Genomic DNA, 26,013 nt, shown 5'->3' on the forward strand with positions numbered 1-26,013 from the left:
TCAAGGAGGCATGACTAAAAAAGAATGTAACACACAGAAGGCTGATAACAATCAGCCGTCACGGCTTCGAATAATGAGAGAGAACGTGAGACGGAGGCCCGATCCTCCTCTTCTCTTCTCTCTCACTGCCCAACAGGTTGGAAGTTCTGATAAATAATTAAACAAAGCCTGCGCATTCAACGTCTACTGCTCGAGGCAATATGACAAAAACAAAATCACAACCTATCATGTTTTCACAACAGCTGTATCTCCCGTGCAGCTGCAGTAGCATCAACATTCAGTTTAAACTGTGCTCAAACATTAAGGCATAGGCAATGAGGTGTTGCATGCTTCTATTTGGTTTTTAAGGTGTTGAATTAACAAAAAAAAGAGCCAACTAAAAACACTGGTGATTGTAACGGGGATGAGAACCGGTCAAAAATGGTTCGCTAATCGCCCCTAATGTCAGTTTTACAAGACTGACAAGAAGCTGAGCTCTCAAGCTCCCGCATCAACTTTCCCCTCTTCTTGTACCTGTAATTTTTTTTTTCTTTTTCTAACACCTAATTCAAATGCATTCAATCTTCTCGGCTTCAACCCATCCTTCATTATGTGCAAGTTGCCTGCAGGGCTTTTTTCTGAACAGATGCTTTTGTCCTGACTTTCAGGAGTTGACTTTGCTGCCAGCAGTATCTCCTTTCTCCGTGCTCCACAAGCCATCAACCCGTGTGCTCTTAAGGCTCCACTAGTTCACATCGGTCTGGTGTCTTAGACGAGTCATTTAGAATGAAGTACAAAAGCACATTTTACAAGCTGTTTTGAACAAACCTTTCTTACCTGGGGAATCTGTTGCATCTACATACAGGAGACTTGAAGTTCGGTTCAGTACGATACACATTTATTGGTGTTTCCATTGTCAAAAGTTGTCAAGGGATAGGCCTGTGCGATAAAACGATAACAATAATTATCGCAATATACTGTCATTTTTCTTACAATAGGTAAAAAAAAGTTTGATAAAAGTTCAATAGATTTTAAGCTGTAATTACACTGCCGAACCACCGGGAAACGACTGTGCATTAGACGCTGGTTGCTGCCCGACATTAAAGAGGAGAAGAAAAAGATGTGGGAAGGCGGGCTTACAGACGTTGATAAGTCGACAACAAAGGACGCCCAACTTCAGGAGTTTGGAGACATTTTTTCGATATTTACAGTCCGACAAAAAACGAGGAATATGCTCTTTTAACTGTGCAGCTAAGACGGGCAACATTAACAGATGTTTCCCTGTTTGACACAACATGAGCCGTTATAAACACACTGAAGGAAAGAGATGACCAAACGTCCCAAACCAGTGTTAGTGTGGAGCGTACTGTAAATAATATAAACAGTGTTAGTGTGGAGCGTACTGTAAATAATATAAACAGTGTTAGTGTGGAGCGTACTGTAAATAATATAAACAGTGTTAGTGTGGACCCTCAGAAAGCAACGGGCCAGTAAGTGCTAACTGTCATACCAGTGTTTCCAGCTCCGCGCACTGAGCCTATGACGGTGAAATGACACTGTTAAATTAAAGTTTGGCAATAAAGAATAATTTAACCATAATGAACCATCTGGTTTCTTCAACTTTCACTCAGGAGCAAAAATCTGCTTTTAAATGTTAAAGAATCCATGATTTAACATTTATCGTGGTAAATATCGATATCGACTGATATGACATCTTTTATCGTGGTAATATTTGTAGTCACATTGCCCAGGCCTGGTGAGGGTACCAAAAGAACTGATCTATAGTGTAATATTTCTGTTTTATGGCTGTGACGTTAGAGTTTGGTAATGTTCTGTTCAGCCCACAAGGGGGCCCTCTGAGTTCATGTTAGAGGATATAGGTTAGAAATCCAAGAAAAGAAGGACGGGGCTGTGAGAGCGGGCACCAGATATTGTGATGCTACCTGAAATTTAGCTAAAGAGTCTTAAACTATCCTCTGCTGTGTGTGGACCATTATTCAGAAACTTTATACATACCCTCCTATTTTTGGTACCCTTCTGTTGGGGTGCCAAGCGTACCGATCTGTCCCTAAAGGTTGAAGCTGGACACACTGCAGTCTGTTGATTGGTTGAAAGAATTGTCCCTTCCTGTGCGACAGCACAGTCATTATAAGGCTCTTTTTGTTTTTTGCCTCAGAGACGCAGACCTTCCTGGGAATCCTTGATCTTTGTTCACTGTCTCACATTCTTCTTCTTCGTTGAATTTATTGACTGTCTAAACAAAGTCACGCTGCTGTGATTTAGGGATGTGTGAGGCTACGGTTGGCAAGTTCAGGGTTTACTGTATTAGAACCAAACCGGACCACTTGATGGAAACAGGACTGTACGTATTCGCTTCTGGTGATTCTGAGATTTTTCCCAATTTGGCTTGATACATTCAATGACAAACTTCAGGGTGGATATGGTGTTCTTTAACTACCTTCGGTTTGAAATAATGGAAATAAATCTCAACAGAATCTACTGCCTTATGACCTCTTCAACATAAGATGTTAGTTTATTGGTTGTCCCCTGAGGGAAATTCTTTTAATATGACATTTAATGCGGGCTAATGAACCCCTATACTTTGGTTTGAACCATTTCAAACAAAGGGCTTTATCTTACAGTCAGCACATGGCTGGCTGCACACATCATTTTTAATCTTTTATTATGTCATTATTATAACACCCAGTGGTGATTCTAGGGCCATTGGTGGCCCCTCCAACCAACTTTAATATTATTATTCACTCCCTGATAATTCCCCTTAATTTTCCTTCATTGACACATTTGGGTTTTTGCATTAATATGCAGAGCATTGAAAGTGAGTGCTATCAGATGGGAGGTTTTCTACTGTCATTTCAAAATGTGCACATTTCAAACCTCTGCTGTGCTTCTAAAGTTTGTTGAGCTTGGGGGCCTTGTAGTGGCCAGGGGCGCCAAGCAGTTGCCTGCCTTGCTGTTTGACAAGCAGCACCTCTGATAACGCCCAACACTAGAGATGGGAAAAAAAAGTCTATTTATGATTCTAATCTTATGAGATTCAAAATCTATTCAAAAATCATCTTTTTTTTTTTTTTTTTTTTTGGCTCATCAGTCACTGCCTGCTAAGTGTTCAGTGTCTGTTCACAAGTTTGGTTATATTTCTAAGCCAAATGTACACTGTGTTATAATCTATGAAATACTTCAGATCGCCTTTGATTTAAATAATCTACGAACATTCAAAAAAAAAAAAAAAGTTTTAACTCCATATTTATTTATTTTTAAATATATTTATATTTATGTTTTATTTTATTGGATCTTTTCAGAATCAGAATCTTACTGCATTGATGTTTTATGTCAAGAGAAAAAAAAGATTCTGCTGGATAGATAGACAGATGGTTTAAACAGTGTCTGAAAAAAGGACAACAGCAGAAATAATTGATAAAGTAGTGAAGAAGCGGAGCCCTGATATGATTCACTTAGTGATGGGGTACTGCAGCTCACCCTGCACATTCCCTTGGAGTAGAGAAAAAAAAAGCTCAATAACTGAGTTCTCATCCCTAATGTACACTCTGTATCAAAACATTATGAATCATTACAGAATTTTAGACTTTAAAGCAAAAGTTAAAACAAGCTCTACATGCAAAAAAAAACAAAAAAAACCCCCAAACCATTCTCCTTTGGGTCCAGAGAGGAAGTAATGGCTGACAGCCTGAACCTCTTTCTTTATAGAACAATCATATATTTTAAATCACAGAGAGCCTTTGAACCCAAGTGTGGGGAGATCATTTCTTTGGACTTCTAAAGAGTCTGACTGCCATCCCCGAGTAGCACAGAGCTGATTCGGGCCCCTGAGAAAGTACACTAGAACCCTGCATGCGCACATTAAAGAGTAAAAATGAACTTCAGTGCATCAAACGATATTCAGAAACACTGTACAGAAAAGTGGATGCAGGAAGTAAGAGCGGAACTTCACATTCTTGTCCTTTCGTCTGAACCCCGATGGGAAATCATTCCAGCAGCTTTTTTAATATGCATGTGATTAATCAGGCATCTTGTTTTCGCTGGCTAATCTGCATAGGACTCTCATGTATAAAGCCCCTCTCATTACCACCCGGAAGGCCATCTTTACAGGTGTGCTGAGTATACAACACACAGGATTAGACACACAAACACACTCCCACAGACATGTTTTAACAAGCTCACACACGCAAAGCGTGCTCGCTCAGGTGGAGAGTCTCCCTGATACTGTGTGAATGGAAACCCCACCAAGGCACTGACGCAACCTGGAGGGTCCAGGCTGCTCTCACACTGGTTGTCTGTGCCGACTCATTAAGAACACAGCTGGAGATCAGCCTTACAGAAGGGTAAGAACCCAGGAGTCCTCAGGTTGGTGTCTGATTACATTTTCTCACAATGCGAAAAGAAAAAAAACCCCATCTTGTGTCACGAGTGTCTTCAAGCCATGAAACTTTTAAAACGGCAGATTGATTTGACCAGAGTGCTCTTCCAAACTTTGTGAGAAGCTTTCCCTCTTCAGTCCTAGAACTTTAAAATCAACATAAATATTTCTGTCAGTCTTTTAAATATGCATCTGGAGGGTTAGGGGAATTCAACTCAGAGCGAGTCAGTGTGAAAGCATAGCATATGAAGAAAACACGAGGGCTTAGCATTAAAATGAGAAGGTTCTCTCCCCCCCCCCCCCCCCCCCCCTTTCTTCTTTCAATTTTTGGACTTGGTTTGCATCTTTATGTTGTCAGAAATCCAGACTAAGTCTTTAAAAAAAAAAAAAAAAAGAGCACTCACTCAGGTTCCACTTGAGTCCAGTGGTTGTCGTTATGCAGGGTCCCCCTACTGGGATGAGGCTGCACCAGTCTCCCTCCACACCTGTGTTCACCCCCAGTCTGTGGCTGCCCTGCTGACACAGAGAGAAACAACACTTTAAAAACCTTCTGTAATCCCAAATGAGAAACACATTCAAATGAATAATTGCTGTCATCAATCCTTCCCACATTAATAAGGATTACATTACTGTTTTTAAGTCTATTTAACTGTTGTGTCCCATCGTTTGATGCTGACCTACTATGACTTTATAAACTTAGCTTTACACTTGCACCATACGGCAAACACTCAGAATGATTGTGCATTGTAGTCTGTCAGCAGAGGAGGAAGGTTCTAGGAGTTCAGAAGTCTTAGGTAGAGATATAAAATGTATTTGTGGCATGGTGAAGTGATTTACAGAGAAAATAAGCGTGAACATCATTTCTAAATGTCACAGTTTCACTGCAAAGTGGTGTCCCACTCTCCAGACTGAAGAATGACTTGACAGTGAATGCAGCGCGTCTGATCCTGGATTGTAGAAATATAAAATAAAGTTTCTCTTAAGTAAAAACGTACACAAAACATGCACAGAGTAACACTTCAGTGTTGTGAATGTGCACACTGTTTACTGACTAAGAAAAGCAAATAATAAATTGTTTATTCAATTTTTTTCCATTGAATATCTGCAGTTTACAAAACTGCCATATAAGCTTTAAACGTATAACATCAAATTTCATTTAAATCTTTATATTAACATATCTTTATAAATGTATATATATATATATATATAGCGTCAGAAAGAACTGTGCAAACAAATCAAGTTATCATTATTTGTTACATATTGTCATACGGTATTAGCTATGATAAGCATTTTTCATAATTTGCATCGGATTATTTCTATTTTTTTTTTTCATTTCTAACTAAAAATAAAGTTTAAATACTCCGGTTTGTGTCTGCAGTTGAGCTACGCTGGCCGAGGGGCCGGCACAGTGCAATGTGTATTACACGGGGGAAATGCTAATACACATGCGCAGAGTGTTTGTCTATGTAATGTAAATCCAATTAAAAATATGACAAGTATAAGCTCGTAGCCCTAATGAAACGTCATGCGTTCTTTTAGATTTGATTGGCTGATTATTCAAAAGGGACCGGCTGACTGTCTGTGACTGTATCGATGACTTAGTCCACAAGCAGGAGGATTTAAAAGCTAGCGAAGTTGTGAAGATAAATAAAGTGGATTTCTTATTGGAGCACAGTTTTGAAACCGTGAATTAGCAGGAGAGGTTGGAGGTAAAGTGCAATGGAGCATTCCAACCGATGGATATTGTCATCACCCAAACTACCGGTAAAACAAATTGCGGATTTAATGTGGATTGGTTCTCAAAGAAAAAGTGGCTAACAGTTAGCACCGAGAAGAAGGCGCTCTTCTGTTTTCCGTGTTTGCTATTCGGCGAGGATGGAGTTCAAAGATCTCAAAACATGAGAACAGCAGGAGTCTGCAGGAGTGTGTGGTGAAACTGGGATTACTTGGAACAGTAAATGTGGCCGCTCAAATGTGTTGACAGGCGATCCATTGAGCAGCATAACAACAGGTGGAGGAGAACAGGTATGTGCTCATTCGGATAATCACCTGTATTAAACTTTGTGGAAAATGCTAAACTGCGGGGGCCATGACGAGTTGGCGGACAGGCATTTTCCGTTGTATTTTTGAGACCATGAGTGAGGGCGATTGGAGGCTTCAGAGGCAGAATGATGCTCAGCCCATATTCAAAGGGACAACCAGCACCATTCAAAACAAACTGTTAGACTGCATGTACGAAGTGTACAGGGAGGAGATAGTCAAACAAATGGGCGAGACATCCTTTGTCGCTGTACAGACTGACGAGACAACTGATGAGTGTTTGTGTCGGAGAAAGATTGTGTGTGTGTGTGAGAGAGAGAGAGTGTTTGTTTATGTATGTAACATTTGACAAGGCACTCTGCATAGTATTTTTTTAAACCATAAATGACCCCTTGACATGTGTAAAATTAAAAGAAGGCATTAGTCCAGAGAGTAATGTCAATTTCCTTGTCTATCTTATCATAAAGGGGTTGCGCCCCACCAATTTTTCACACACAGAAACGCTACTGCTTGTATTACCTTCAATATTTCCTACAATGCACAAAGAGAAATCTCTAATTTGATAGTGGTAATGGGATGTTTTTTTGTCATCGCAACCATGGCAGATACAATTAGCAGAGAGAACTCCCATGATTCCTCGCCAGCCTAAATGTCATCTTTTATTATGTTGATTGAGAGCCCATCTTAAGAAGATCATGCAGACTAATACAGCAAATACATCACGCTAAATGAATAAACACAATCCAACATGTTGTATTTCTTAGGACAGGGTTTAGATTGTGTGTGAGACAGTGAGTGAGCAACAGAGAGAAGGAGAAACTAGGGCTTTCATATCTGGACATGAAGTACAAAGGGCACTCAGCCCAGGGAAGGAGCATGGTTCTTTCTGATTGTTACACTGCGAGTCGCTAACTAACGTAGCAACTTTTAAGCTGAGCAAGGGGAAGAAGGGACCTGAGGTTTTTACACTTTGTCATTTAAATCAGCTCTCTCCCTGACAAGTTTCAGTTTGTTAAAGGGCATCAGGAAAACAAGTCTGTGTATTTGACCTGGACTGTGTGTGCGAGCACAGAATGATTTATGGCACTGATTTGGGCCGATAGAGTGCTGGGCTGGATGTCCCACAACACGGAGGGAAGGCTTTGTATCTTAAAAAGACAAGCATGGTACCTTAGCTACATTTAAAACCTCAGACTCAATAGAGCAAACAGGACAAGAAAGAAAAGAGATGAAGTGAGGACATTTTTTCCTTTTTCTTTGACATCCATATTGAGTAAATAGCATCACCTTGAGATCTACTTCCTGTGGTGTAGGGGCTTTTGACGATCTATCCTGCAGTCTTTGCATCGTCACGAAGCATTCATTTAAAGGCATATAGGTTTGATAAGTGACTGAATTTTTTTTCGTTGTTGTTGCTATTTCACGGTTACATCATCCACATTTGTTCACTTTTCTAAATTGAATCATTGGTCTAATGATTGGTATAATTGAGCTGAGTCTGTGAAGTGATGTGTTCTGGTGTTTTCACCTCCTTAGCTCTACCTGAGCTGCGTTTTTACCAACACTGTCTTTATTTCAAATCCTTAGTGAAGTTTTTTTTTTTTTATGTCTTAATGTGTTATCCTACTGATTGTACCACTCTATCCCAGAGCTAAGCCAGTAACCAAGCTGTGATTGCATTGAATATGGGTGCTGGGATTATTTGTCAAAAGGTGTACATACTTTGTTGCAGATGTAACGTGTACAAACAGCACAGGGTCTTTTAAAGGTTGCATTCACCTTCACGCACAGCCGTATGCGTTCATCAGTCGCGAGCAAATTGGAGCTGTGTTGACAAACAAGCTTAATTTAGCCTCACTGAAGTAAGATTAATTGGAGGTGTTGAGGTATGAAGCAGCGAATGACAACGCGCCTTTGGAATAATGACGAGTCGTAGGGAGGAAGGTTTACTTAATGTATTACAAGGTGTCACCAGGAAGTGACAGTTAGTGGTTTGTCCTGAGCATACTGCAAATAAACACCACTGGATAAAAAAAAATGAAGGTGGGGTGTGCATCCCATAAGCTGGCTGCTTGGCCCACTTGTAAACTCAATCAACTAAGGAGCATGAGAAAGTGGCTGGCATTCAGGGAAAACAATTTTTAGGCATCAAAGAGACTCTCTCTCTCACACACACACACAACAGCAATTTGGGGCACCATAAGAGCAGAAGTGTTTGTGTTTTTGTGTGTGTGTGTGTGTGTGTGTGGTGGGGGGGCTGGTACTTAAAATGATTACTTAACCAAGACAAAGTGTTCAACACTCCAATCAAGATGGAAGCACAGAAAGAAAACAAAGACTTCTGAGAGGGAACAGAACATGAAGAGAGGGGCTGGCAGGGGAAGGGATGACTAAGAGTAGGAGTAGTTATTACAAGAGACTAAAATGTTCACCCAGCAGGGTGGAAATATACAGCAGGGGATGGCTTTGTGTGAACTTGTTTTATGTAGCTTTCAAGTTCACATATTATCCTCCTTTCCAACCTGTTCAAATAAGTCTCAGGGCCTCCAGAATATATCTGTGAAGTTTCTCGCCTGATCCTGTATTTCGGCCTCGCTCAGAACAGGCTGTTTCTGTGTCTGTAGCTTTAAATGCAAATGAGCGGGTTCTGACCACGCCCCTCTCTGGAAGGGCCTGGGTGTCTCTGGCTCTCTGGCATCATGCCCTACAGTTTATGGAGAGAAGGCAGACTCAGAGGTCAGAGCAAACACCTAGTTGTGGGAGTGTCACCCACCTGGGGGAGGGGCTACCACCCTTTGTGATGTCATGAAGGTAAAATCTCCAAACGGCCTGTTTGAGCACACATTTGAGCACAGATGGAGAGGAGCATTTTTAGGAAATAGGGAGACAAGTGTTTGAAAAGCACAGAAAAGTGTATTTGGAACAATATGTGACCTTTTAAATAAAGTTAATCAGTCAACTTTTGTCTGAATGAACCAGATACAGCAACATGTGCTTTGGGGCTGAAATCTAATTTACTTTGATTGTATTTCTCTTCATGGTAATGGACTGTAAAAAGTTGCAACATTGAGTTATGCATTCAAGTGAAGGCTGTGTGTTACAATCCACTCACAGGTCTGAGCAGGTACGCCAGGCTCGTCCCCTGAATGATCAACAGAGGGAGTTGTGTCATGGACTCGGCGTGAAAGAGAGTTTCAACAGATGCCATGATCTGGTCCAATCTGCCCGCCAGGCCACCCAGTGTCACTATGGCATCCACCTGGAGGAGCACACAGAATTGAATTACACACAGGATTGATATAGTGGAATGATTTCTGGAAGGGTTTGTTGGATTTTGTTAAAAGAAAAGTCTGACAGGATCAGCAGCAGTAAAGCAGAAAAGAAAAGAATATAATTTCAGTTTTGCTGGCAAAAAGAAAAAACATAAAATGTCTCAAGCCTCAATTTTTAATGAAGAAACAAAAAACAAGAAGCAGAACAAATGCCATTTGGAGAGTTGAAGATTCAAAGAGAGAAACGGTAAGGACTCGGAGCTTGGGGAGAAAACTGAGCTGAAGGAGAGGTAACTATGAATGGTAGATCAAAGAACACGTTTGAGACGCTACAAAGAGGGTCAACGTCAGTGTCATGAATTGGCAGGTGAATACAGTGAACCAGATAAGATAATTACATAAAAAAAAAAAAAAAACTACTACCACTTCTGGCAGCCTTAGAGCGAAGCTTAGGTCCATTTAAAGTTTGAGCCAGCACTTCAGTACAATATCTACAGCTCTCAGCAGTTCTGTCCTTAAACAAACTCCCCGAACAGTCAAGCCCCCGAGCTGACAGCTTTAAACCCCACAGAGTGTAGAGGGCAGAGGTGCTGTCAGAGGGTGACCACTGTCAGTAACACCAGCAACCAAAACCAACACCACACCATCAATCACACTCGCTTCAGTGTTTTCACTTCACACGTAAAGTGCAGATTAAGAGGATGAATGACTTTCGTCTGCATCATTTATTGTTTTGCTCCAGCCTCACTCGGATGATGCACACGACACAGTAAAAACATGTCTTCATTGGACTTTTGTGAAGTTTGAAATTGCTGGTGACTTAACGTCAACAATTGACAACATGGCCCTCTGAACTATGTTCCCTGTGGCAGCGGGATAATGGAGAAGATGAAAATAGAATGCGATGGGTTGATTGGCTTATTAACACGGAAGCTGATTTTTTTTTTTCTCTAAAATGTCTTTGCACAATTTAAACACAACAACCTGCCTAAGTCTTTCTGGTTTGATCTCCATATGGACCATTTGAGTCACTGAAGACATCTTCACAAATTCATCTCGCATGGTATTTTCAAGTTTCATTTCGCTTAACAAGAGCTTTCAGTTATAAACAAGAAAAAGCCTGACGCGACCAAAGCTGCTTCCAGAGGGAGGGCTGGGGAGGTGGGGGGAGGTGGGGGGGGAGATGAAACACACAGTAAATAGTGTCAGTGAAGGGTATCCGTCGTTTAAACATTCACAGCGAGTCGCCAAAACCAGAGGACAGAAAGTCTCAAAGTTCAAAAAACTGAAAATAAATAAATAAAGAGAGGAACAAAATGCATTGAGTCGAGAAAAAAAAACGTGTTTTGTGTTTCAGCTTCCAATGACACACTGGCTTTGGATCGAAACCTCAGTTGTGTCGGCTACGCATATTAAACTCTGTATAACAGTTTGGAATTCTTATTTGTTCCTCTTTAAGTTTGTTGACTAAAAAAACATCCAAGCAGGGCAAGGAGAATCTGAAACGAAATGGATACAATTCAACAAGCATGCACCGCAGATCAGACTGTTCATGCTCTGATTGGCTGAGAAAACAGATACGAAAGAGAAGTCATGCTTGCAATGGTAACGCAAGGACAGTGAAGCTCACGAGGGCGGAGCTGAGAGAAGACAACAGACACACACACACACACACACACACACACACACACACACATAGACTCACTCTTAAATGCATGTCTGACACACACTCATCCACCCACCGTAATCCTCTGATGCCATTCTTTGTGACTTCGCTGAACACAATACAAGATAAATTCTCTAAATCGATGGCAAAGCTGTGTGGAGGAAAAACATTCAGGGGGGCTAACACAATCCCACAAATAAACAAGAAACAAGTGGGCGACAAAATAACAGGGCATGGGCGGAAATGTGATTCTCTTTTTATTTCATTTCACACCGTTTAAGAAGGAATAAAAGTTCCAACCAGAGTCTAATAGGGCTTTCACACTTGCAGAAAATTCCTGATATTTCCCGGAGGAGCTTCACCTGGAGTTTCTCCTGCCAGACCTCAAGAATCTTTCCTGCAGCAGGTCCGAGTGAGCTGTTGAATTCCTTTTGAGTCAGTGGTAGAGGGTGGTGGCGTTTATGTCCTGTGAGCGGTGTACTGTGTATAGACTGTACGAACAAGTTGTTATTACACGGCTGTGTTACGTGGTCTGTCGGTCAGCCTTTTGCTCTGCGCTCTCTCGTTTATAGTGTGGTACTGTTGAACTACGCCTAGCATTGATCAGAAGGCAAACATCGACATGGCAGCATCGTGTCGTGGACTGTTTTTTTCTCCTCTGTAACTTCCTTAAGGTTTTTTTCTACGTCACATCAGACCTCAGGAGACACCCCCCCCCCCCCCCCCCCCCCCCCCCCATGTACTATATATGTGAACAGCTAGGTCAGTTTACTTTAGCAACTCTTTTGGAACGTCAGAAACGGATACCCCGTGTCCTGTCTCTCCCAGGCAGAGTTGTGGGAAACAAACGGACAGGAGGTGATTTACTGATACAATACATATACAGAACAGGAAAGCCTGTTTGGGCTCATTCGGCTGACATTTGTTAGTCAGAATAAAAATGAAGTCAGTCTCCGGATCGTATCGCCGTGTGTCTGACTCTGCAGCAGCTGGCAGGGCGCGAGAGCTTCACTCCTCCGGCGTGCATCTTATCAGAATCTGAGATAAAAGCTTGTAAGGAAATGCTTAAACGTGTTGCAAAAAAAAAAAAAAAAAGGATCACACCAAATGGAACATATTACATTTGAATTCAGGCAAACCACTTCTGCTTTGCATTTGGTGTGCGGAGGCGTAAATGCGGCTCAGGGAATGTGCAGTGTGCGTGTTTTGTTTTGTCCCCCTCCCCGCAGCACACTGTTTCGTATTCAAACACCCACGCGCGCTCACACCTCGCATCTGCCCACAGTCGACCACAGTCCAACTCGATTGACCTCTGAGCAACTCATCCTCATGTACATAAGGACTGAATTCCTCGCTTTGGGGCATTTAACTCTCCAAGGCTGAGTGAGAGGAGAGCTTTACTTGTTCCAGCTTATGCCTTGAAAAATCACTTCTCTCAGTCAAAACCAACACAACTGAGCTTTTAAGAAACCAACTATATACAAAGTGTGAATGTGAGAGTGAAGGCACTTTTAAACAGAGCCAAGTGAGCTGCTTCTCCCCGCTCTAGTGTTCAGATGAGCTCACCTTACGGCCTCCTGAATACGTTGTGTTATTGTTGCTGTTTTATATCGACCATTCCTTTGGCAGTCCAAATGTCAGACAATATTTTCATGACTGTATCAATAAGGCCGAGAGCTTCGTTCGTAGCCGATGTTTACCTGTAACTGTCGTCTCTTAATTTCCTCCACCATGATTGCGAGACACTTGGTGAAGTCTGTGTGATCCTGGTCGGCTGTTTCGATCAGTTTGCAGCCCTATGTACAAACACAAACACAAACACGGGCAACAAAACACAATCAGATAGATGTTCACATACATCTCAATCAGAAAGGGGGGGGGGAAAAAAAAAAAAAAAAAAAAAAAGGCCCAGATAAAGGATGCAGAGTTAGATAGAGGGATAGAGGGAGGTATAAAGCTGTGTTTTAGTCTCGTCTGTGTTCCTGAATAATGAAAAGGTTCCAGTCGGTGGCCTTAACGTACAGCATCCAGGTAAACAACCACACTCTGGCCCTGTCTCATTCTCTATCTCAACTCCGTGACTTTCCTCCTAAAAATACACAAACTTCCCTATCTCGCGCACGCAGAGTGCAGTCGGTGCAGGGAAAAAAAAAAAAAAACTTGTTTTGCCGTGCTCCGTTTGATCCCTTCCATCCTCCATCCTCCCTCCATCTCTGCCTCCTCTTGTCTCTCTCCCTCCCTGGTGGATGCTTTTCGCTTCTCTCCCTACCATTTATGCAGAATTATTCACCGTTTCTGACAAATCTCCGAGGGAGCGCCTCAAACTTTCCCATTGTTCTGCTCCTAAAGCATCACCATAAAAGTCGGCTCTGTCTTGTGGAAATAAAAGTAACACATAGCTGTTTTTTTTGTGTGTGTGTGTGTGTGTGTGGGCAACCTGTGTGATATTTGCGAAAAGGGACTGACATTACAGGCGGTGCAGAGAGAAGGGGGGTGGGAGTCATGACTGAAGGCAAGTCATATCTCTGCGTGCAGGTGTGTGATCATGTGTGTGTGTGCATGGTGTACTATTAGATCCGCATTTTCCAACAGTAAACACAGTGTATCGGAGGGGGTCTTATCACAGTAATCCAAAGGTTGCACAGGCGCTCCGCTTTCTTTTTCCTCCGAGCCTCGGTGTCGAAGGTGTGTTTGTGTTTGTGTGACACCTTACCCTCGATTTATTATGTATTGAACCTCGCTTCAACCCTCAAGTGTTGTGCTCGGATATATTTTCTCATCATAAAAAGTCCACTTCAAAGAAGAATTAGCATTTTTTGTTCTGGTGACCTTTGAGAGTTGAGTCTAAATATGCCTACACGGTGCAGTCTTAAGAACAGCTGGGGGACACAGGGAGGGAAGGACTGTGACGCAGGATGCTAAAAAAGCATCTTCAGCGCTTACATATAATAAAGGTAGGATAGATTTACATGCCATGATAAAAAGAGTGCACAAGCAGAACTCTTTGCCTCTTTCAAAGATGCACATTGAAGATCACCTCCCCATGAATGTGTTTGGACAAAAGACGGACGCCATTTCTGACACCTTGGATAGTAACTAATGTCGCACGTCCTTAAATGTTACTGTATCACTGTCCAAGTCAAACACAGTTCTGCAGATGTCTGTTCAACAGGAGTCTGGTGTTGCTCGAGGTTTCTGCCTCTTTAAGGAAGTTTCCCCCCATCACTGTGACTTTGCTAAATGTTGCTAATGGGTGATTAATAGTGGGCGTCTGTGGATAATAAAACAAAGAGTACACTCTTTTACCTGATCTTCTGTCTTGAGATAACACTGATTGATTGTATGGAGTCCTTATATAAGTCATTGATTCGTTTTGGTCATTACATAAATCAAACAAACCCAAGTGACTCAATTTAGCTTGAAATTGCAGGTGCACTAACACCATGGACAGCGCTATTTTTTTTTTGTGCCAGAACTTAGCCTTCTTTTTTTAGACTGGCTCTTGTCCACTCATTTATTTTCTTCTATAGTCTTCCAAGTACACACAAAAAGAACGAGCCAAAACACAAGCAGGAGATAACTGTGTGATATAACGTTAAGATTGTAAAGATTCGGAGTATCACAAATCTCATATTTTTTACATTTATACATTTCCTGAAACATTTGGTTCTCACATGAAATGGTCTTAGGTAAGATACTGTACATTTTACTTAAAGTACTGGAACCTTTTTGGTTGCAGTCTCTTCATCCCATTTCCACCAAGCGGTCCAGATTGGTGCAGAACCCATTAATGTTATTTATGTGTTTCCACTTTCAAAAGTTGGGAATGGCACCATATTAAGGGGTCCGCTATGGTGACTGTTTTGAGCCTAAAAGGCCCCTTTTGTTCTTCTTCTTTTGACTTACCTTATAGCTGTGCTGGGCTGTTATGATGTCACACTATTTTGGAGCTGACACGTCCATCTCCATCTGGCTTACACTCCCCTTACCAAATAAGGGTACGGTTGGCTGTGAAAACGCAACCTAGATCAGGGTTTACTGAACCAAACGGGACTGAAAACGGCGGAAAACTTTGTGTAGATCAACAGGAAGGAAGTCAGTGTGCTATAATGACGAGTTCTTTAAGGTTAAGCTCTGAAGAAGAGCAGGAAGCTAATTTGAAAAGTAAAATGTATGTCTGACCACCTCCTGAGGTGCTTTTTGATGAGTGACTCTTAATGCATCTGGGAGAGGTCTGAGGTTGACGCACAGATGTGTCAGACAGTCATCGGAACAGTCATACCCACTCGGATGAGTCAGTCGGCAGGTTCTTTTCAGGGCAGGTGGAAGTCCTGGGGAGTCAAAAGAGCCACAAATCCACCAGGGTGTTGTGTCACTCACACACCGCCACCTACACTCGGAGAGCATGTTCCCTCAAACTCAAGCTGAGTCGACTTGTGAATCTTCGTGTTGAGTTTGACACTTCAGGGTCGTCTCAGTTGCTTGGGATCAGACGCATTTGAATCGCGCTGGAGTCAATCATCTACTGATTACTACGACTGCCTCATGTATTCACTTTGTTCCTCGAAGTTGTATCTTTTGCGACGTAAGTTGTAGTTCTTCTCGTTTACGCGTTTGTGTTTGTCTCTGCGTGTACACCTGCGAGTCAAACATTTCACTCACCTTGTCTGCGAAGAAAGCCTTGACCTCGGCAGTGATGGAATCAAAATCCCCACTGATATAGTCGGGGAGGAAGCTGGATGTGAGGATAGACACAGAGGATGAGTGACAGAGGGGGAGAGGGTTACAACCCAGAGAGAGACAGACAGAGCGAGAAAGAAGGCGAGAGAGAGAGAGAGAGAGAGGACATCTTGTCAGCTCTTTGATCTGTGCAGCGAGGGAGGCGAGTGACGGCGCCCGGGGAAGACGAGGAGACACAGAGACTGACAGGGTGATTCTCTGTTGCACTGAGGCTGCCCCTTTTTCACACACGCGTTGACTGCAGATATACAAAGATTGATGTGAAAACACAAACACACAAACTGCACATAGGAACACATCCGTCCAGATAGTTTGATGCATACGTTGAGATTTGAGGATGAAACCGGTAAGCACGATGAAGGTATGTTTTAACACTTAGGGATGTAAAGATTAATCGTGGGGGAGTTAAAAATTGAAAGGTTCAAAGGTTCGAATCGGTACTCTTAAAAAAAAAAAGAAAAAAAAAAGAATGGCAGTAGTATCGTCAGCAGGCGTCATCATGGCAGTGGAAGCATTCTGACTTCCTAAGACAGAAAATTAAAGAGTTGAGAAGAAAGCAGATGAGACGAAAACTGTCAATATTGCAACGAGACTTGACAAACAGCCCGACCAACATGATGCAATATTGAATCGACACCACAGCGAGAAGCTCCGGTCCCCTCCCGATTCACTCAAAATAAATCTTATCGTGAGTTGAGTGAATTGTTACGTCCCAATTTAACACCCATACTCACACACCAACAAACGGACAGTGTGGTACAACATGTACCACAGTGTGATGATTTCTAAAGAGAGTGGAGGTTTAGTTTGAGTGATGTCAGTCGCACTGCAATTAACATTTTTGACATGTGCTCAATCAATGCAGGATACTGTATAAACGAATGGTCAAATGAGTAGTGTTGTTGTACTTGAAATTGGTCTTGGTCTCCAGACCGGTCTTGAGACTACTTTTTGGAGTTCTCTGTCTCAGAATCCAAAGCATTTTACTCTGCCATGTCTCGGTCTTGGACTGGGCGGTCTCCAGGTTTTCATTGAAGAACGGTCAAGACCACCACTGACGGGCTATTTTTACTCATCATTACTTTTGATTGGAATACAAACGTCCCTTTTTTAACGGAACAAATAACTTTAATTCATTCATCATTTAAGATTGAATCCCCAGTTATGGCCGCAACTGTCTAAAGCCCCATTTCCACCGAGCGGTTCGGACCGGTCGTCTCGGTACGGCAAGCATTTTGCGGTGTTTCCATACACTAATCCCGGGAAAGATTCCCAAATAACCGATCCGTACCGTCCTACTTTTTGGGACCCTTCCGTTGGGGTGCCAAGAATATGGAGCTGACACACCCGCTGCACACCGATGACACATTTTGGCCTCGCCTCGGTCTTGTCGCATTCTGTTCTTGGCTATGTCTTGTTCTCGGTAAGAGTGGTCTTGACTAAAACACAAGGAATTCTTTTTCATTTTTTTATATTGACTTCTTCAATGGATTAGTCCACAAAGTGAGAAGAAAGGAGTGTTCATCCCCGAGGTGTATGACTTTTCTAACCCTGAGAAGCTTCTCAAAAGAAACGAGGCTAAATAATCACACAATATAGAAATACAGAAAACAGATGTTAACAACGTGAACATGGAGAAAGTTCGATATCTATACACACATTTAAGAGGATAATATTCATCCAAATAGAACGTGTTTGAAGGAAACAAACATTCTCATGAGGACGGAATAAACAAGGTCTGTTACAGAGATCAGTGAAAACAACAATCTCGTGTGTGTGTGTGTGTGTGTGTGTGTGTGTGTGTGTGTGTGTGTGTGTGTGTGTGTGTGTGTGTGTGTGTGTGTGTGTGTGTGTGTGTGTGTGTGTGTGTGTGTGTGTGTGTGTGTGTGTGTGTGTGTGTGTGTGTGTGTGTGTGTGTGTGTGTGTGTGTGTGTGTGTGTGTGTGTGTGTGTGTGTGTGTGTGTGTGTTTCCACGCAGAGATGCGGTTGCCACTATCTGGAGGTATTAACAGGTCTGACATTACGATTTCATGGCTGGTTGGATTGTCTGCTTGTTTGTTTGTGCGTGTGTGTGTGTGTATACTCAGTAAGAGGCGAGACTGACGTTCCGGTTGGTTGAAGAAGGAGATACAGAAGGATTATTCCCTCCCTCTCCGTCCTCGGCATTCCCATTTACACCAGCAAGATACAACAAGACAAACACACAAAGACAAATGTAGACTAACACACACACACACACACTTTCAACCAAAGCATGCATACAAACAAATGCAAATGCAACCCAAACAGACCCCCCCCCCCCCCAAAAAAGAAAGATTTACTTACACATTTTCTTAACAGAAAGAAACACACGCATTCACAGGCAGGAAACAAGAACAAACACACACACACACACAGACACACACACACAGAATACGCTGTACGTTTGAAAATAAGTATAAACCTGCAAGCAAATGCACTTTTCTACTCTTCAAACATCTCCACCCAAAAAGAACTTTTATGTGACGAACAGGATGAGATGTGACTTTGAGCTTGTGCGCGCGCGCACACACACACACATCTCAATGTGACCCGTGTGCATTACTCATGAATGGGCTGATGGTAATTGACCAGGCGCGATTCTAAATTCTTTATTCGTGTGTGTGTGTGTGTGTGTGTGTGTGTGTGGGGCCATCTCTGCTGTTGGCGTGTGGGTTATTTTGTCGGCGTGTTGTGTGTGTGACACTCTTCACTTCCACATTAATATTAACTGACACTTTAATTTGGATGGGAAATAGAGCATTTTTACCGCCAGTTTGTGTCTGAGGATCGGGCGGCGGCGATGGCTGTGTGGCCTGTGTGTGTGTGTGTGTGTGTGTGTGTGTGTGTGTGTGTGTGTGTGTGCGCGTGCGTGTGTGTGTGTGTGTGTGCGTGTGTGTGTTTGTGTGTGTGTTGATCAACCTGCTTGTTGTGTCTCCCACTTTGTATCCTCATCGCCTGTTTTTCTCTCCGCCAAAGAAACAGCCCTCCCTCTCCTCCTTCAGACCCTCGCCAAAATCTGGTCTCCTTTCCGCTCAGCCACACATTCTTTCCCATGTAACTACGGCAACTTCCTTTTAAAATAACAATCTCACGAAGAGAGAAAAAAAAAAAAAACATTTCCATTTCTGACTGTGACGTGCGGTCCATCCACATGAACACTTACTTCAAACTACCTGTTTTAGTTATTCAATCCTCACTCATATCTTTCATCATTTCCTGATATCCTGATTGAACTTTCCATCACTGCGATGAGTCCTCTCACATCCCGATCAGAGATGGAGAGCTGGTCGAGGGGTCGAGGAGTGATCTTTGACGACATCATGGACAACCACGAAACAAACGACAAAAAAAAAGAGAGTCCAACAAAGAACCACGACATGTTCAGACTTGAGTCCAACAAAGAACCACGACATGTTCAGACTTGAGTCCGACAAAGAACCACGACATGTTCAGACTTGAGTCCGACAAAGAACCACGACATGTTCAGACTTGAGTCCGACAAAGAACCACGACATGTTCAGACTTGAGTCCACACACCAGAAGCTCTTTTAAATTCCATTTCATGAAAGGCCCCACAACTTGTGACGCTCCGGGCCCCAGCCCTTCATCCGACATGAAACAATGCGTCACGTTGTGGTGATCATATCCAGACGACTTAAAAAAATAAAAATAAATAAATAAATCCTCACACACTTAGGTTTAGCTGTCAGGAAGTGAACCATCTGAAAACAGACAGAGAGAGAACTACGTCTCGTTAAATAAGCCGTCTGGCTCTTGACACCTTGATTTGCTGCCATGATTCTCTCCAAACTGAAATGCAGACACAACTGTGAGCTGAAAATCTCTTCCATATACAAAACTTCTGCATCATTGACCACTCTACTTACTTTTTGTAGGTCAACAGGTGACTCGTCATAGTACATTGAGCATATTTATTTGTATGTTGTTTAAGTTCAAAGTCTGTTGACGGGTATTTGCGTGGCCTGTGTGATTCTGCAGTACGAGTTAGCTCCAGTCAAATTGCACTCAATAATAGAGCATTAATGGAACGCCTCTTGTCCAATCAGATCCGACTGTGACGAGACTAACTGTTGTTTAATAATGCATGAAGCACAAGCTACAGTGTGTATCAGTGGAAATGTACTGGGCAGGGCTCGTTTTTGTTTGAATGAAATGAGACGCAAAACTCCATTAAAAATGAATGTAAGTGGATTTAAAGTGAAGCATGTATGGAGGCTGTGAGGCTTCTGTCATGACAAACACTGACATCTCTGACGGTGGATTCATCCCGATGAGGCAGAAAGACTCATCCTAACACGCTCCCTCGTCTCTTCATCACTAAGGACCACGATCACAGTGATGTTTGACCCAACAGTGGCACCTTTCTTTGACCCGTAGGAGGCCGTCCGCCCACGCGCTTCTTGCGTCACTTCAGGAGAGAGGCTGACCCGAGACTTTATTGTTCATGACATTTTAAGGTCAGGGCTTTTTTCTTTTCTTTTTTTTTTTTCCAGCGGATTCTGCCATCAACGATGTTTTGAAAGAAAACCCCAAGACATTGAAGTGCTTGAACTTTTACATTTCTCTTCCTCATTTACGACGTGTAGGTATCCATCATTCGCGGTCCTTGGCCAGCTCTCTGCTCTGCCTGTGTGCGTAGAGAGGGGAGGGGCTTATCCATGTCTCCAGTGTTGTCCCTGACCGAGCTGCTGCCGACTGATCTGATTTACCCAGAGATGTTGAGCACTGTGTGCCAAAAACAGCCTTCCTCCGACATGCCATGCATCCGGCATTATCTATTTATTTATTTATTTTAAGTAAAAGCCAGATCTGTTATTTACCAAACAACCTGCATTTTCTCACAATGCGTTTTTTACTCTGCAGAAGAACATGCCAGCAGCCAGACACAAAACACCACATCCATTCTCTCACCCTGACCATGCACACTGCCGTTCACTCTCTGGGCGTTCACGTGAAAGCAGCCTCAACACTTCAGGGACACAGGGTCCCCAAAATCCATCACTGTCCTGACCTCCGTCCTCCATTAGACGCACACATCTTCTCAGCTGGAACACACACACACACACACACACACACACACACACACACACCCATCAAACCAAAAAGAGGGCCCTACAGTTCTGCAGTATCGATAACCTCATATTTGTCAAAACTCAACGGCATGCACGGAGTGAAAAGAAAAAAAGTGCACAAGCTCACCTGTCTCTGGCTCCGGCAGTGATGTCATAGAGATGATTGGCAGCTCCATCGGCACACGCTCTCAGGAGAGCTAGACAAAGACAGACACGTGGATACTTTTCAGGGACGTTTTTTTTTTTTTTTTTTGAGTGAACCTTAAGATTCGTTATCTTTCTGGTTCAATTCTCAAAAGCAACATAGACTCTAAAAAAAACCCCCAAAACCCCAGCTTGGGCTGCTTATGGGCCAGCGGTGGGATCGTGCACTGTTGTGGTTGCAGCTTTGGAGGCTGCTGTCCTTGAAGCCAGTAGCCAGGTGTGTTGGTGCGCGTTGTTTTGTTTGTTTACTTAGTTTGATGTCAAGATACAGATTCACCAGAGACAGCAGGGGAAGCTAGGGAAGAATGTCTCGGACGGCAGGAGCATCAGCACTGGCTCCCCCCTCAAGGCTGCGTTCTTTCTCCTCTGCTCTTCTCCCTGTACACTAACAGCTGCACCTCCACTCACCAGTCTGTCAAGCTCCTCAAGTTCACAGACGACACCACCCTCACTCATCTCTGGTGGGAGGCTGACCATGCAGTGACCTGGTGCAGTGACAACAACCTCGATCTTTAGGTGAGATGGTTGTGGACAAAAAGCAGCCTCCCGCAGCCCCATCACCATCGGTGACTCTATGGTGTCCACTGTGGAGTCTTTCCACTTCCTGTGGATCAAGTGAGAGCTGAACATCACTTCCCTCATCAAGAGAGGACAGCAGAGGTTGTACTGCCTGCGGTTGCTGAAGAAGTTCAACCTGCACAGGATCGATATGGTGCACTTCTACACTGCCGTCATGGAGTCCATCCTCTCCTCGTCCATCACAGTCCGGTACGCTGCAGCCACAGCAAAGGACAAGTGCAGGCTGCAGCGTGTCATCCGCTCTGTAGAGAACGTGACCGGCTGCGGTCTACCATCTCTCACCTCCAGGACCCTGAGGCGTGCAGGTGAGATCGCAGCAGAGCCCTCTCACCCTGCACGTGGACAGTTTGAGACTCTCCCCTGCACTCCATCAGAACCAAAACCTCTCACCACAAGAACACCCCCCCCCCACATAACCGCTGAAAGGCTGAAACTGTTTCTTTGTGTTACATTAACGCTCCCTGGACTTTACATTTATTCTCTTGCATGCTCCCTTTGTATATTTCGTTTTTTATTATTCTTTATATTTGACATTTTTTAAATTGCATTTTATATATTTGTAATTGCTTCTCATATTTTATTTTATTTAAGTACTTGTTATTTTAGCCGTATTTCTCATGTTAACTGTTTTTTTTTAGCACCAATACACCCAGACACATTCCTTGTAAATGTACTTAGCAATAAAAGCCAATTCTGATAGTAAATCTAAAAACAAATGCACTGCAGAGACTTGCTTATTAAGACACTACTTTCCAAAAAAAACAAAACCAACCCGTTAGCCTGTTCTGATTGTGGCTGAACAACTTAAGTGGAAGTAGAATGAACAGTAAAGTGACAGAGTGCTTTTTTGTCCTTTTAAAAAACCGACATTAAAGTGGTTCTTTGCTTTTCAAAATAATACGCGGAATAAGATGCAAACTACTTGCAAATGTATGCTTTTTCACGGCCTCTATTTAATTTGAACAAGCAGCATGCTATTTGGGGGTGTTGTGATGCACACTGGGGTAAAAAAAAAAGAAAAGGAACTTTCTCTTGCACCTTGTATAAATCTATCTTAGGTCTGCCCCAAAGAGACGGGCAACTGTGGTGCTTCACTTAGTTTTCTGTCTCCTCATCACTTTTCTTTGTTCAACTGTGTCCATTCCCCAAACCTGTGTGTGTGTGTGTGTGTGTGTGTGTGTGTGTGTGTGTGTGTGTGTGTGTGTGTGTGTGTGTGTGTGTGTGTGTGTGTGTGTGTGTGTGTGTGTGTGTGTGTGTGTGTGTGTGTGTGTGTGTGTGTGTGTGTGTGTGTGTGTGTGTGTGTGTGTGTGTGTGTGTGTGTGTGTGTGTGTGTGTGTGTGTGTGTGTGTGTGTGTGTGTGTGTGTGTGTGTGTGTGTGTGTGTGTGACTTCTCTTGTGTCATCAATGCACAACAAGGCAAAAACAAACCAACACAACAGACTGATGTGCTGGAAATCAATCAGATTGATGACGGCTTTAAGAACATGGCTCGTTTATTTCTTAGTTTCATTACAACAAGACAACACTGAAATCGTCCTTTTACCTTCAGTTTGAAATCAACATCAAGACTCTCTTTGTGCTGATCACAGACATGGATGACATCTGAACGAGAAAAGCAGGTTTAACTTGCATGACTTCCAACCTCACAGTGATTATATGATTATATATGATCATATATAAATTATATATATATATAAATAATATTTTATGATTATCTCAAAACATCACAAGGCTACACTTCTATCACAATGACTGCCAAATCTTGGAGTCACACCTACATGCATTTATTCACAGACCGTATCGCACGGCACAATAAGTATGAATGATTATTCCTACAGAGAGGGGTTTCCTTATTCCACTAACTATCCTCGCCCTGAGCGCTGACAACGTGAACAAATGCAGTTACATTTGCATCGACGTATGCTCAAAGTAATGTTTCGCTTCACAGCTGATTCCATGTCAAGAAACGATTGTGATGTAAATGAGTCGTGATCTCTGACGGGGTGAAAAAGACGGAGAAACTCTCCAAACGATGTGGAGACACAGACAGCTGCTGAAGCCGGCTGATCACATGCTTCCAGTCAGGAACAGTGCAAACACAAACAGGCACAATGAACACCCTTCATACTTAAGGTTGCACGACATTTGCTTCAGTCTGTCAGTCATTTATTAAACTCTGTTTCCATGGCAACCTCTTCAAACGCTCAGCTCCAGTAAAATACAGAGATCTAATGCATTTCTACAAGCAGGCTGCCACGTCAATATCCTCAAACTACTTCTCAATTATTTGTCATATTCATGTCTTTGCAATACTTTTTCTTGTTGGAAGACTTTTTCAGAAACAATGACAGGGAACTTTAAATTAATCAATCAAAAGTAATCACATTTTAAGTGCATCACAATATTTGCCCTAAACAGCAACACTTCTTTAATCTAAATGGACTTTGGTGGATGAATGAATGCAATGCATGCAATTTGACTTGCTTCTCTGTTTCATAAAGCTGTTGGGTCGTGTTTGAAATAGTTTTTGTCTGCACAGCAGCTGGAAAGTTGGATCACACGTTGCTATCTGTAGCAAATTTTCTAACCTTTTATCTTCTACCACTAATAGTGGTCTACAGTCCAGAGCAATCAATTTGGCGAGTGCATGTGTAAGTATCAGATGTTGAATGACAAATTTTGGTCCTGAAGACAGTCATTTGGTCGAGTTTCGGCTGCAAATGCTTCTTGTTTGTACTTGTGGCGAAGCGAGCGCGAAGCTAGCACAAAGCTAGCGCGTAGCAATGACAAACAGTTCCACGCTGTTTATGAGGCAAACTGTGATTAAATGCATAAAAAAAAATGTAACGCACTATTTTCTTGTAATTAATTAATCATAATTAACTTTCTCCTCTGTGGTTTTCGTTGTTAAAGCTCAAACAGAGACATGGACGTTATACATCCTGACTGTGACGTGAGCTGAGATGAGACAGCTGAGGCGGTCGGAGGCGATGACCCTGTGAGTTAACTAGCCTGATAATCCCTCCCTGCACGCTTCACCGCCAACTCTGTCCTGTCACTCACTCTGCTGGGTGATAGATACATAGGCTGGTCAGGAGATAATGCACTTCCACACACAGCACTAAACCTGTCATTTCACTGCTTTGTAATCGTATATTTCACTGTTGGGCTCGATGCAGAGGAGAAGCGTGTCCACACACACACACTGCTGTGGGATATATTCTACTCTGAGGCGAGCCCGTATTGATGAGGTTAGCGTGGAGGATTAATGTCTGTCAGGTTGGAGGTTCGGTGCAGTACAGTAGAGGGCAGACGGCCACAGGAAGCGTTAAAAACATTACTATCTGTATTATGCTGCCGAGACAGCCTCCCTTCATCTACCACTCCACCTTTAGCCCGTCCATCTGTCACCCTGTCTCCTGATCCGCCCGGCTCCCTGCACCCTGCTTTGACTTTGATTGATTTCCTGCAGAGAAAACATCTGATTTTCTTTCTCTCCATCTCCCTCAATTACCTTTTTATTCACGGGGCCCTTCCAGCGCCTTGATACACTCGGTGGCAAAATGTGCCTGTGAATCACTCCTTGCCTAAATAGCTTCGGACATTGAATCGTCCACAAACTCATTCCCTTTGATGCCGACGTTCACAAAGTGTGTGGCCTTGTTTGGCCCACGACCAGATCATGGATGATGTTCACGAGCGTTGTCTTCGGCAAGCTGCTCTACATCAACGAATGATTCATGCTTTTTTCTTCTTCTTTTTTTTTTTTTTTACTCCTGGAGAGGGAGAATCGACTCCTCACTGCTTCATCAATTCCCTCGTTTGGTTACAGCGAGCAAGGGAAGTAAATGAGTGGCTTACTCACCAAAGGAGTTAGTTGCTAACTGAGTTACTGATGGACCAGATGAGTGAGACATCACAGTCCTGTAGCAGAGTTGCTCTTTGATCAGTGTTGCACTTCTTTACTCTGTTGCTGCTCGACTTCTCCCTCGGGTGATAAAGGGGCCCGGAGGCAACACATCA

At 42.9% G+C, this 26,013-nt stretch overlaps 1 protein-coding gene and 2 long non-coding RNA genes across 12 annotated transcripts in view; 1 reads left to right on the forward strand and 2 right to left on the reverse strand.

Annotated features, from left to right (window-relative positions):
• tpk1 (thiamin pyrophosphokinase 1) overlaps window positions 1–26,013 on the reverse strand; it is a 51,579-nt gene that overhangs the window by 15,876 nt on the left and 9,690 nt on the right. For 6 of the 10 annotated variants that reach the window (XM_079361390.1, XM_079361388.1, XM_079361394.1 and 3 more), the window contains 5 exons: window positions 21,335–21,404; window positions 16,016–16,088; window positions 13,054–13,149; window positions 9,528–9,674; window positions 4,780–4,888 (listed from right to left, as the gene is read on the reverse strand). In XM_079361390.1, the coding sequence (XP_079217516.1) occupies window positions 4,780–4,888; window positions 9,528–9,674; window positions 13,054–13,149; window positions 16,016–16,088; window positions 21,335–21,404 (495 nt within the window). The other 4 variants (XM_079361396.1, XM_079361395.1, XM_079361397.1 and 1 more) reach the window with 4 other exon arrangements.
• The window catches only part of LOC306835023, a 75,239-nt gene that overhangs the window by 14,153 nt on the left and 35,073 nt on the right, over window positions 1–26,013 (forward strand). The gene's annotated exons all lie outside the window — the stretch shown is intronic.
• Window positions 21,647–22,289, reverse strand: LOC306835024. Its single transcript, XR_013780559.1, has 2 exons — window positions 22,106–22,289; window positions 21,647–22,015 (listed from the first exon to the last, which is right to left on the reverse strand). It is a non-coding gene; the product is annotated as an uncharacterized lncRNA (long non-coding RNA).

The sequence above is a fragment of the Symphodus melops genome, assembly GCF_947650265.1.
Source record: "Symphodus melops genome assembly, chromosome: 14".
In the NCBI taxonomy this organism is placed as follows: domain Eukaryota; kingdom Metazoa; phylum Chordata; class Actinopteri; order Labriformes; family Labridae; genus Symphodus; species Symphodus melops.